This window comes from Leucoraja erinacea, chromosome 6, assembly GCF_028641065.1.
Source record: "Leucoraja erinacea ecotype New England chromosome 6, Leri_hhj_1, whole genome shotgun sequence".
Classification (NCBI taxonomy): domain Eukaryota; kingdom Metazoa; phylum Chordata; class Chondrichthyes; order Rajiformes; family Rajidae; genus Leucoraja; species Leucoraja erinaceus.
The window spans coordinates 23,595,524-23,609,972 of record NC_073382.1 but is presented as its reverse complement, the minus strand read 5'-3'; the positions used below and the strand labels follow the sequence as shown (position 1 = coordinate 23,609,972).

The 14,449-nt window shown below is 41.4% G+C and overlaps 1 protein-coding gene across 5 annotated transcripts in view; it reads left to right on the top strand.

The window, feature by feature from the left end:
• klf12b (Kruppel-like factor 12b) overlaps positions 1-14,449 on the top strand; it is a 242,257-nt gene that overhangs the window by 140,689 nt on the left and 87,119 nt on the right. For all 5 annotated transcript variants that reach the window (XM_055636724.1, XM_055636723.1, XM_055636721.1 and 2 more), the window contains one exon: positions 10,926-11,451. In XM_055636724.1, coding sequence (XP_055492699.1) covers positions 10,926-11,451 — 526 coding nt within the window. The remainder of the gene's footprint in view (positions 1-10,925; positions 11,452-14,449) is intronic.

The window sequence follows — 14,449 nt, the reverse complement described above, 5'->3', positions numbered from 1 at the left end:
CAGGAGTAGGAGTAGGCTATTCTGCCCTGCGAGCCATTCAATATTGAATACGATCATATGATCATTTTGAATATGATCATCCAAAATCAGTACACATTCCTGCCTTCTCCCCGTATCTCTTGATTCCGTTAGCCCTAAGAGCTATATCTAACTCTCTTGAAAACATCCAGCGAATCATCCTCCACTGCCTTCTGTGACAGACAATTCCACAGATTCACAACTCTCTGGGTGAAAAAGTTTTTCCTCATCTCAATCCTACTTGGCCTACCCCTTATTCTTAAACTGTGACTCCTGGTTCAGGACTCCACTAACATCGGGAACATTTTCCCTGCATCTTGCTTGGCAATCCCTTCAGAATTTTATATTTTTCTATAAGATTCCCTATCATCCTTCTAAATTCCACTGAATATAAGCCCTGTCGATCTATTCTTTCATCCTATGTCAAACCCGCCATCCCGGGAATTAACCTGGTGAACCTATGCTGCACTCCCTCAATAGCAAGAATGTCCTTCCTCAAATTAGGAGACCAAAACTGCACATAGTACTCCATGTGTGGTCTCACCAGGACCCTGTACAACTGCAGTAGGACCTCCTTGCTCCTATACTCAAATCCTCTCTCTATGAAGGCCAACATGTCATTTGCTTTCTTCATGATGCACGCCTACTTTCATGTGACTTGCTGAGTCACTCCTGCACTGTGTGCTTTTTTTAGGATAAGGAAGCATGCGCAATTTATACTCTTTCCAAACTTCAGGATCTATTCACTCCAATGGAATCAGAGCATTGTTCACAATTGCAGTTATGTTGCACATTTAGTACAGACAACTGAAGGATAAATTTCTACTTCATTATATTATTTGCTTTGTCGTACCACACCAGCTCATTAGTAGTCTCATTCCTTGCACTGAATGACTTTGCTGGCTGCTGCAGGCTAATTGGAATGGCTGAACAAAAACGTGTAAGCCTCTGCTTGAAAATGGGAATGTATAATCCTGATTGCTTTCTGAGAATGAGATATAGCGCCTCAGTTTAGAATGTCACTGGGCTCATCAATATTGCATCTCTGATAAGAAACTAATTTTACTTGTGATAGAGAATAATCTGATAGAGAATAATCATTTGTAATCTCTTAAACCAGGGGATGTTGCTGCAGCAGTCTTAAAGTGGCATCATCCTTAGTTGGTGCAAGAATCTTAAATGTTACCCCCGCCAGACATTCGTGTAAAACATTATTTTGAATAGTGTGGCACATTAATTAAAGCTAAGTAGGAAGTTCTGGGCATTCTTTACTATTTACAGCCTGCCAAATTCCTTCTAATACTCTAGGAATGAACTGCAGATGCTGGTGTTAAACCGAAGATAGACACAAGAAGCTGGAGTAACTCAGCGGGACAAGCAGCATCTCTGGAGAGAAGGAATGGGTGACATTTCGGGTCAAGACCTTTCTTCAGACTGAAGAAACACCACCCATTCCTTCTCTCCAGAGATGCTGCCTGTCCCGGTTAGTAACATCAGACTGAAGAATGGTCTTGACCTGAAACATCACCCATTCCTTCTCTCCAGAGATGCTGCCTGTCCCGTTGTGTAACTCCAGCTTTTTGTGCCTATCTTCCTTCTAATATTGACAGGTGCAGTGGTCTCATTTCGTTCAGATTCAAATTGGTTTATTAGACTTTTTTTCCCATCTTCCCTGTCTCCCACCTGGACATGCACTAATTTCTTCCCTTACCCCTCCATTTCCACCTATATTCCTTCCTCTGGCTTCACAATTTGTTCTTCAATCATTATTTCACACCTTTTCTCTTTTCATATCTGGCCTTTGTCCAACTGTCAAGAAATTCCCTCACCTGTATTCACCTGTCATTCGCCAGACTATGTCCTACCCCATCTCTCTTCCAGGTTTCTTCCGCCTCCCACCATAATCAGTCTGAAGATTCACCGCCTGAAACGTCACATATCAAAAGTTTTCCAGAGATGACGTCTGACATGCTGAGTTATTCCAGAATCTTGTGGCTTTGTTTGTAAACCAGCATCTACAGTTCCTTGTGTCTCTAGTTTATTGTCATATACACCAGGGCGCAATGATAGTTCTAGTTCTCATGAAGCTCATAGAGTACACAATAAATACAATGAGTATGCAATAAACACAATGAGTGCAAGACAACAGAATGGGTCAATGACTGTAGTGCATACTGAAGTAGTGCAATAACAGAATAACAAAATGAACATAGAAACATAGAAACATAGAAATTAGGTGCAGTAGTAGGCCATTCGGCCCTTCGAGCCTGCACCGCCATTCAATATGATCATGGCTGATCATCCAACTCAGTATCCCGTACCTGCCTTCTCTCCATACCCTCTGATCCCCTTAGCCACAAGGGCCACATCTAACTCCCTCTTAAATATAGCCAATGAACTGGCCTCAACTACCCTCTGTGGCAGAGAGTTCCAGAGTGAAGTGGAGTAAAGAGTAAGAATATGTGTCAGCACCTCTAGAAAGGGAGTGTGAAAGAGTTGATTGATTCAGGAGTTTCATGGCAATGGGGAAGAAGCTGTTCTTAATTCTGGGCATCTGGACTTTCAAGCTCCTGTATCTTCTCCCAAATGGTAGAAGAGAGAAAAGGGAATGGCCAGGGTGGCAGGCATGCTTGATGATACTTCCAGCCTTCCTGATGCAACGTGAGGATGAACTGGATGAAAGGAACTGATGAGTCTGTGATGGGCTGGGCAACATTCAATACTCTTTTCAGGTTCAGGCGGTCAAGAATAGAGCGGTTTCTACACCAGACAGGTGCATCCCATCCAAACAGTACATCTGTAGAAGTCCAACAGGATCCTCGCGAACATACCTAAGAAAGTAAATATGCGGGTGTGCTTTGTTGATCACGGCATCAGTGTGAAGATAGCTGGTGATGTGAATGTCAAAAAAAACTTGAAGCTGTTGACCATCTCTACAGCAACACCATTGAAGAGGATTGTATTTACCCATCCGCCCCCCTCTCCTCCCCCTCACCCTCCCCACTTTGTCGTAAGAATGTCAGAGGTTAAGGGTAAGATTTGATAGAGGTATGTAAACTTATTGGAGGTATAGATAGGGTAGACAGTGAGAACTGTTAGTGTGCTGTACTGTTCTGTGTTTTATAATAATAATAATAATAATAATAATAATAATATCTTATTGTCATTGCACATAAGTTCAACGAGATTTGGTATGCAGCTTCCATCCGATGTCATAACTTAAATAACTAATAACATTTAGATTTAGATACCCCGAGAACATGGTTTGTCAAAAGAACATTAAAACAGTAAAACAGTAAACCAGTCAAAACAGACTAAAGTGCAGATGTGTCTGTGTGACGTGACTATCCGAGGGAGACAGTCCAGGGGGGGTGGGGGGCACTCAGCAGGGCCGGTTCAGAGCCGCTATACCTCTGGGAATTAAGCTGTTCCTGAGTCTGGAGGTGCGGGTGTAGAAGGCCTTGTAACGTCTGCCGGAGGTTCTTATTGTCAAAGCTGAACATACTGCAAGGGAGATGGCATCCTCTGTTGACCTCATTTTCATATCTCCAAATGTAAAGAGCCTATATTATCCAGAAGACAGCCACAGATGTGAGCCATTACTGATCTGTCAACGCACATCATTGTGGTTGATGTTACAGCTCCAGGCAGAAATAAGAAGAAAATCGAGTTGAAGCAGGAAGAAAATCTAGTTGAATATAATGTGAAGACAAACCTTCCACACCTGTCTTCTGTAATAAAAGTGTGAAGTTCTTTCTCACATAAAGTCACTTAAAGAATAGTGAAAGGTCTGCATTAGAGTGAATGTGGACAGAATGGTTCCATTCGTGGGAGAGTCTGGGACCAGAGGTCATAGCCTCAGAATAAAAGGACGTATCTTTAGAAGGAGATGAGGAGGAATTTCTTAAGTCAGGGTGGTGAATCTGTGGCATTAATTGCCACAGAAAGCTGTGGAGACCAAGTCAATGGGTAATTTTACGGTGGAGATTGACAGATTCTTGTGGCAGGGGTTATGGGGATAAGGCAGGAGAATGGGGTTGAGAGGGTAAAACAGATTAGCCATGATTGAATGGTGGAGTAGACTTGACGGGCTTAATGGCCTGATTCTACTCCTAGAACTAATGAATTTAATGTCATACATCACTGTTAATTATCTTGTAAGTGTGAAAATGTTGTGACTCGTTTGTGGTTTTAATTCTGTTCAATAGGACATTTTATTAGCATTGCTCAAGGGCCACTTTTAGTGAATGAAATACAATGAGTCGTACACGGCTCCGCTTACTATTACCTTGCTGCAATTGACTTGGCAACCTGAGTTAGTGGCTTGATATGGTATTAGTGAACAACTCGATCAATTTTTCACATTGAAATTACAAAACTTTTTTTTTTGCAAAGTGTGTGTATCTCATTATCTTCGATCGTGAAAGAGATCTTATTGCTGTGCTGAGACCAGGGTTTATAATTCTGGTGTGAATTTAGGTGATCTTAGGATCTAAATGTGTAGTAAGGAACTGCAGATGCTGGTGTACACCGAAGATAGACACAAAATGAGGCAGCATCTTTGGATAGAAAGAATGGGTAATGTTTTGGGTCGAGACCTTTCTTCAGACTAAGTTAAACCCCTTTCTCACGGGGCGACTTGACGCAAGAGTTAACCAGAGTTGAACATCGTGGGAACCTCTTGCGATAACCGTACGGCATTCGTGGACCACCGTGGCGCTAACGGCAGGTACTCGTGTAACTTGGTGCCTCGGGAGAAAATTCAAACAAGCTTGAATTTCTCCAAGAGTGACTTGTGGTTGAACATTGCAACATTATATGCACGTAGTGGCCAGTGCGATATCCGTACTGACTCTTGCGTGTACAGTGGGAACTCCTGCGAACGGTGAACCCGGAAGCTGGACAGAGGGGACAGAAGGTGAGTACAAATTGTCTTCTGTGGGATTGAATTTAAAAAATAAAGATTTGCATCCGCATATGGACATCAACTTATTCATGAGTTATGTTAATGAGATTCAAGAAAATAACTATAATCTTTAAAAGGGACTTTACTGAAAGGTCCCGCATTTTTATGGTCCGTGAGAAATTTTTCACATGTACTTCTTTGAGAGATATGTGCTGCTTGGCCCGCTGAGTTACTCCAGCATTTTGTGTCTAACTTGCTGATTCAGACAGTTTTTGATTATCAAGGATTCTGCGCTGACTCTTTACTCTGAAACACACGTTGGAAATTTAAACTTGGATGCAACTGAACTCCACAGCTTAAACTTGGGCGCAGATGAACTTTCCCCCCTGCCAAGTATCGCGCACAAACACCCCGCTGCCAGTCGGAACGGCTGTTGAATGTTATTGAATGTTATTAGAGGGTTAAATTGTTCATGACATGTATTTTAACTTTAATTGCTATTTATTTTGTAACGAAAACTGAATGGACACTGGTCGAGAAACGTTTTTTTTGTTTCCTCTGAGTATGCGAATACTCAGGAAATGACAATAAAGATTTACAATTTACAATTTACAATTTACAACTAACATCGTCTTACTACCGTGGGAACTCTTTAACTCAGCGGGCAGGCAGCAGTTAATTGTTGCTCCCTTCAGCTTCCCAGGGGGTCGGGACGGGACTGGAGTTGGGAGGGAAAGGTGGGGGAGTCAAGGGAGAGGAGGGGGAGACAGATGGGGGTGTCTTCATTTACTGGCGGCGGGTGTCTGTCACTGAAACAGGCTGGTTAGATTTCACATCCACCTTGTGTGTGCCTCTCTCTCTCCCTCCCTCCCTCTCACACAGGCTGAGAGACTCTGCCTCTGTGAGTGTACGTCTCTTTCTCCCCCTCTCCCACACAGTAAGACCGAGGTACTGTGCTCAGTCCATCTGTGTCTCCCACATACACAGTAAAACTCTGCTTTGTGTGTGTATATACATCTCCCCTCATTTCTCTCTATCTCCCCCCCACCCCTCTCTTCCTCCCCCCTCCCCCCACCCCTCTCTTTCTCCCCTCCCCCACCCCCTCTTTCTCCCCCTCCCCACCCTCTCTCTTTCTCCCCCTCCCCCACCTCTCTCTTTCTCCCCTCCCCCACCTCTCTCTTTCTCCCCCACACACACAATAAGACTGATGTATTCTGCTTAGTCTCTCTTCGCTCCCACACACACAGATAGACCAAGGTCATGTGCGCTCTTTCTCTTCCGCCAGTCACCCCGAAGTACATCACACTGCCTCTGTGCCTCTCTCTCTGTCTCTCTCCCCCTCTCTCCTAAGTAATGTGGCATCTTCCTGCAGTAAAGTCACTGCATTAGTACAGGCCAAATGAGCCAATTCAACCAAGGGAGGATATTTATAGTGTGTGAAAAAAAAAGTGACATCATTTGTGCCATGTGATGATTTAATTACACTTGACAGTCCACAATGTTCATTCAAGATTTAACGGGAAAGCTCGGGAGATGGACAAGTCACTCGCACAAATAACAGAAATGCCGAGTACCATGGGAACTCTTTGTCTACCCCCCGTTATATCGTGTGATATCGTGCTAGACCACGACCACTTCACTCTGGTTACATCTTGCGTCAAGTCGCCCCGTGAGAAAGGCCTATTAAAGTCTTAAGTCCTTGGCTTCCTGAGAGTAACAATACAGGTAGATGAAATTGTAAAGAAGGTGTATGGTATGCTTGCCTTCTTCAGTTGGGGTATTGAGTACGATGTGTCAGGAAGTCATGTTACAGCTTTATAAAACTTTGGTTAGGTTGCTTTTAGAATATGTGTGCAGTCTGGTTGCCCCAGTATAGGAAGGTTATGTAAGCTTTGGGGAGAGTGCTAAAAAGGTGTGCCCTGACACCTGCTTGGATTAGCGGGTGTTAGCTAGAAGGAGAGGTTGAGCAAATGTGGAGTGCCAGAGGCTGAGATGGAACATGATAGAAATGTATGAAATTATTAGAGGCACAGATAGGGTAGGTCAGAACCTTTTTCCCAAGGTGGAAAAATCAAACTATAGAGTGCACAGCTAGGGATGGTGGCAGAACCAGATAAAATAGTGGCATTTAATTTTTAATTAGGCACATGAATGTATAGTGAATAGAGGGATATGGACCATGTGCTCATAGAAGGGTTTAGTTTAAGTAGGAATCATTATTGGCACAGATGTCATGGGTCAAAGGTCCTGTTCAATGTAGCAACAAGGAACTACAGATGCTGGTTTACAAAATAAGACACACAGCACTGGAGTAACTCAGCAGGTCAGGCAGCATCCCAGGAGAACATGAATAGGTGTCGTTTCGGGTCAGGATCCTCCTTCATATCGTTCAATATTGTATTAACATCAGCCTAAGGAAATCAGTACAATTTTAGGAATGGCAAATTATTCCTTAATAGCATTTATATAACAAAAGTAGATTGCGGTTATTCCGGTGTCTATTTTTATGTAAGTACTAGATCTTTATGAAGTTTTAATCAACCTTTTCAGTGCATTTATCCTGTACATTTGTCAGCTAACACCAATATGGCTGCAGTTTTATTACTAATTTTCCTCCTGTATCCTTCTCAAACTTCAATATAATTGACATCGCACCTAATTAGAGAGGCTAAAAGATTCACTACGTCAGGTAAAAAAAAAATCTTCTTGAGTATGAGGTTTGTGATGGTAAATGGTTCAAGTATTGGATCCCCTTTATTCTCAGATCCATTGTTAATCTTGCCTATCCCGTTCTCCAGCAACTCCACAGCACTAATGTATCGGTGCAATTCAAATTCAGACCTCATAATCATCCCCCATAATGTAATCACTCCACCACTGGGACAGTGCTATTGACTGCCAAGCTACTAGGCTTTGGTAATTCTTCTCCAAGCCGTCAGCCTCTTTCTTCCTTTAAAATGCTACATGAAACTGGACTTTTAGTTTCCCCCCTGTATGTCCTTCCCTCTGTTGCCATTTTTTTAATTACGCCTTTAATGAAATACCTTGTTGCTTTGCTTTATTAAAATTAATAGGCAGATCAATACTGTTGTTGGAGGTAAGGATGATTAGTAAATGACTGAGTGTGGATCTTGGGTTCAGCTGTAAGCCACCAGTATTACTTCATCCATGTAAGAGAATAGCTGACACTTTACAGGCTCTTAATAGTTTTATATATGTTTAGATAGATGGACACATCTTTATATGTCTGTGTATGTTTATATGGATATCACATTGCCATTTAAGGCTTTTAAAGCAGAGCATTGTGTATATATATCCATAAGATACATTGTGCAAATCTCAAAACATAATATACCTGTTATTATGTGCCTGAGATTAATACCAAACTCTCATAGTTTTTCAAGCTTTTCTTTCCAAACAGTGTTAGCACTGACCTGATAAATAGATTACTGCTGATTTTCATGTTTGGTTTTACTATTTCTGCCATTCCTGATAAGAGGTCGAACTGTGGCTGATTTCACTCTTGCCATCTGAAGTCACGTGGATATTGTTGTTAGCAGCAAAACTAACTTCCTAAAATGTAAGTACAGCATTAGTGTAGTACATTTGCAATCTTGGGACGTTGAAATTGATTTCTAACAATTTAAGTATATTCAAAATATAGTGTCTGTTAAAATGAGCGAAATGAGAGAAACGGCAAAACCACACAGTTACATGAAAATTAGCAGTAACCTTCTTTGTCCTGATATCCATTGACGTAGTATCACGTAGCACACATTTCGCAAGAGTGACATGCATTTATAGGCCATTGGAGGCTACACTTTAATTTCTCACCTTCAAGAGAGAGTCAGATTTAGCTCTTGGGGCTAAAGGAATCGAGGGATATGGGGGGAAAGCAGGAATGGTGTACAGGTTTTAGATGATCAGCCATGAGCATATTGAATGGCAGTGCAGGCTCGATGAGCCGAATGGCCTACTCTTGCACCTCTCATAGTGCAATGCTGTGCCGGAAATCAACTTCATTTTTGGTTTACTAGAGTCTGAAATGAGACTTTAACCCACCTTCTTCTATATTGGAGATAAGAGTGCTATCACTGAGATCATCTGGCATTATGACCATTATAATGTGATTAACATAAAGCTGCCATTTTCTCAGGATGTTCTACATCCAAGAATCTTGCTAAATTGTTGATGTCAGTTCAGCACTTTTGATTCTCTCTTGAATATTATTTTTCTGTGTCGCCACTGCCCTGAAATTTTCATACCTATTCTTCCCCTTTAAACCCTGCAGGGTTCCCCCCCCCCCCCCCCCACTTTCATTCATGTCCTTGGTTATAGGCTCAACAAATATAATCCCTCCAAAATATTCACCCATGTCATCTTGCTTTTTGGGGTGGATTGCCCTAATTAAGAATATCCTTGTGATTTTCCATTCACTGATTTATTGTGACTCGCGGTGTCTCTGTGATGTTGGCAGTCCTTGTGTTATGCTAGGATCCTGCTCCAGTCAACTGTTCGTTAGCCGAAATCTCAAAGTCAGAAACATCCACGTTCTAAAATTACCTATAGCATATCGCTGTTCGTAAACTTGCTATAATTTCATTTACTTAAGTATTTACCGTACACCACCCAATAATTAAACTAATGCTGCCTGACCGGTCGAGTTACTCCAGAACTTTGTATCCTTTTGTAACCAAGGATGAATTGTGTGGTTGGATAGGGTGCCAACTTCCAAGAAGAGATTGCTAAAGAGTGGCCAGGAGCTTTGGTAGATGATAACATGTAGAAGTAAAAAGGGGTCTCGGGAATTTCTTGCTGTTTCAATTTACAATGCTTTCACCCACAACACACCAACTGGCAAGGGATGTGCTAGGATACATCTCACTGAATAGTTTTAAAAGTTTGTTTTAAGTTAACAACAGAAACCAACATACTAAATAGCAAAAGTACATGCAAACAATCTCATAAAAGCCTTTGCGTGCATATCTGCATTTGAACAAGTGTGTTTTTTGTTTTGGTATTCTATAGTGAAATGCCACCAACTGCCCCAGCTTATCAAACAGTTACTAAAATGAGTAACGCCCTTGATACATTTTGTTAGTACAGATTAGATAATGGACCCCCTGGTGATGGGAGTATTTAATTAAATGTGTTCAGCTATGGATAATCCTAATCATCCAGTGGAAAACCCTGTTGTTAATGAGTTTATTAAATGGGTCCAGATCGAAGGTAAGCAATGAGCAATGTTTAGTTTAGTTTACTTTAGAGATATAGCGCAGCACCAGGCCTCTTCGGACCAGCAATCACTGCACACTGACACTATCCTACACCCACTATGGACAATTTATAATTTAACCAAATAATTAGCTTGGAGTGTGCGAGGTAACCACAGTTCTCGGAGAAAACCCACGCAGGTCCCAGTGAGAATGTACAATTCTGTACAGTCAGGGTTGAACCCGGGTCTCTGGCGCTATAAGGCAGTGTCTCTACCGCTGAGCCACCGCACCAAACCATATTTTGTTCTTGTTTTGGAATTTGAATGTCCCAAAAGGGTAGGTATTCTTTGACCAAAAGTCTGGCCGTTGCATTATTGTTCTTCAACCGTAAAAGCACAACAAGCAGAGGCAGTTTTTGACACAATTTATCTTTAGTTTATTAGTCAGAGGATTAGATAACTCCTATCACAACCTGGCCCAAACTTTGTAAGTGAGAACAGGATGGATTTTAAAACTAAATTAACTCATTTTAATCATTTATCCATTCATTTTAAAAGATCTATGAACTTTGGACTAACTGTTGAATGTTGGAAATTATTAGCTTTATGTTCTTGATTAAAATGGCTTAAGCTGAATAGCAAAGATTACTTTTATCTTTTCCGCTTCAATCAAATTCAAGCCAATGTATGTGATCTTTTAGATATATTGCTTTGCGACAGTTTTATTTCTGCATTTGTTTTAGTATGAAATGCTCAGTGATATTTATTTGTGTTTTATTTTAACAGTCTCCGCAAGCCCCTAACTTTTCAGATATGGAAGCTGTACCTATTTTGCTTAACAATGTGAAAGCTGGGCCTCCAGAGGTCTTACTATCCACTGATCAATATCAAACACAAACTGAGCCAGTGGACTTGTCCATTAACAAAGCCCGGACATCACCAACATCTGTATCATCGTCACGTTCCTCTCCCAGCTCAGTGGCAATAACCTCAATCCCTCCAATATCCTCTTGTGCTCCTCGATTGACTTCATCCCCAACTGTGATAACCTCAGTGACTTCATCGACAGGCATGTCTACAGTATTAGCGCCGGGCTCCGTTGTGACATCTTCGCCAGGTGTCGGGGGCCAACAGTACTTGCACATAATCCACCCGATGCCACCTTCAAATGCAATGAATTTTCCGTCCAACAAACTGCACCGCATTCCAGTGGTTGTACAATCTGTTCCTGTGGTATACACAGCCATGAGGTCGCAGAGGAATTCGACCATCGTACTCCCAATGCTGGAGGATGGGCGGACTCAAATGAAAGGTAAGTGGGTTGAAATAATGGACTTGTTGGGGGCACCAATGTAATACTGATGTAATGGGGAATTTTAGCAAAGTCCAATGCAATTATGTTTTCAGCCCAGCTTCCAGTGGACAGTATTTGAACATGAAATCTTTGCTTCACCATACATTCGTGCATAGTATTTCACCTTGTCCAAAATCCTTTCAACTAATTTATATTGTTTTTCTGCCTGTCAATTGTTTGCGTGTGTGCATCACTCCCAGGTTACTCAGATGCACAGTTGGACTACACACAGTTTAAGAAGATGAAGAAAGTTTCATTTTATTTTGAAACCAGCATCCTCACATTCCCGCCTCCCTTACCACCAATAAACATCTCGCTAAAACCCTGCGGTAGAGGCAGTATTGTGAAATACTCAGTTATTTGGATTGTTGAACCTGCTCCTGGGATTTCTAGCTTCCCCTTCTGGTCTTTTCCAGGATCCTCACATCCCCCTCCACTTAAACCGTACCAAGGTTCTGACCTCCCTCTCGGCCGCCCTTGGTGATTTCCATTTGTCTGACTGGTCCCGGACTCCAGATACTCCTGCTTGAAAGCAGACACTACTGACCATATTATGTGTAAGAAGGAACTGCAGTTGGTGGTATAAAATGAAGATAGACACAAAATGCTGGAGTAACTCAGCGGGACAGGCAGCATCTCTGGAGAGAAGGAATGGGTGGCATTTTGGGTCAAGGTTCTTCTTCAAGATTTAAGATTCAAGAGAGTTTATTGTCATGTGTCCCAGATAGGACAATTGAATTCTTGCTTTGCTTCAGCACAACAGAATATAGTAGGCATAAATAAATACAGAACAGAACAGAACAGATCAGTGTGGCCATATACCAATGCATATATATATATATATATACACACACATAAATAAACAGATAAAATGCAATGGGCTATTAATGATCAGAGTTTTGTTTGAGTTGAGTTTAATAGCCTGACAGCTGTGGGGAAGAAGCTGTTCCTGAACCTGGATGTTGCAGATTTCAGGCTCCTGTACCTTCTACCTGAAGGCAGCAGGGAGATGAGTGAGTGGCCAGGATGGTGTCGATCTTTGATGTTGCTGGCAGCCTTTTTGAGGCAGCGACTGACCATATTATTCACATGCCTAGATTGGAGCAATGGGCAACAGTTGTCTGAGGAATCAATAGTTCAATGTTACTTTATGGTTACGGGTATCTAAGTACAGAGAAATATATTTCTTGCGCACAGTTCAGTGACAAATCCTACTGTATATTAGGCACATTCATACTAACTACAAGTGTAAGTTGTTTTGAAATAAAAAGTAAGTTCTGAAGTAAAACTGAGATAATGATCTAATAATATGATTTAAGTGTTTGAATAAAAAAATGTATAAAATGTTTGCTAGATTATAATTTCTCTCGCTCCAGAAGCTAATCCTCGTTGCCACAATTAATAGAATTCAATATTACTTTCCATTCTTTCGTCTCTCTGTCTGCAATTAAGCCATAGATTTTTGATGTATGATCCCAACAGTTCTACCTGGGTCTTAATAACTGTACATCATGTCTCCCCATCCATGGAAAGAGGAACACATTTGTATGAGGAATGTGCGCCTGATTCCTCAAGTTATTCCTTGGGACATCAAAGCACAGTATCAGAGGAGTGTTTGCATATGTAGTCAGCCTTTACAAACCACCCCATTTACCACTTGATTTTGCTGTTTGAAGTGTTGATATGCTGCAACAGTCAAGATCACAACTCCCTTGGTGCTTGTTAATGTGACTTTGTTCTGGCATTATTGATGGGGGTTTAGAAGGCAGTCAGAGGCGGTGCACTTGCAAAGAATAATGCAAATGGCATGTTCTGTCAAAGCCTTTGTGAGTGCGACTGTTGTTCAATGTTTGATCTAAAATATTAGTGAACCGGACATTTTATTGTGTTGAAGATAGGCACAAAATGCTGGAGTAACTCAACGGATCAGGCAGCATCTCTGGAGAAAAGGAATAAGTGACGTTTCGGGGCGAGACCCTTCTTCAGACTCTTCTTCCAGAGATGCTGCGTGACCCGCTGATTTATTCCAGCATTTTGTGTCTGTCCTTGGTGTAAACCAGCACCTGCTGTTCCTTCCTACACATTTCATTTGTGTTTATGAATTGACCCAGTAGTTATAAATTAACTAGTAGTTGGATCCAACCTTATTGGGTATATTGCTATGTTTAGCCCTAAACCCAAGTAGGGGAACACCCCAAATGTTTGTAAACTTGTAGAATTTTATCTTTGAAACATTGTTAGGGTGTTTCTCAACCTGAATGCTCGGGATGGCACAGATCTCAAATGTAATTGTAAAGATCAACAATGTCTTTCTTTTGTCACTGGTAATCATGCAAAGTATGGCAGCGCCTTAAAGAACTCTATGACAGCCAACACATATTAGAAAAGGTGGCTGTGGAAAACACAAGTAGAGGGACATATCCCTTGAGTGTTCTCCACCCACTGTGATTGTCTTCATTGAGCAGCAAGGCATGGGTTCTTACAGTGACTTTGTTGTAGATTGAAAAATGTCATAAAACTAAATAATAATGTTTAATTTTTGAGGTACGCGTACTAGCAAAAAAAGCTAGTTTCGTTTATTGGTTTAGATTATTATTGTCATGTGTACTGACCTACAGTGAAAGCTTTTTGTTGTGTGTGTTATTCAGCAATGAAAAGATTATACATGATTCAGGTCGTCCACAGTGTACAAATACAGGATAAAGGTTATAACATTTAGTGCAAGAAAAAGTCCGATTAAAGATAGTTCACAGCTCTCCAGTGAGGTAGATGTGAGATCAGGGCTGCACTCCAGATGGTGAGAAGATGGTTCATTTGTCTGGTTACAGCTGGGAAGTGCTGAATCTACTTTTCCAGCACTTTTTGTCTCTTTGCTGAATAAGTGGAAATACATTTTCCCCCACAAGCAGGTTCTCAATATTTTGGTGATCTTGTCTTTAAATGCCTTAAAACACGT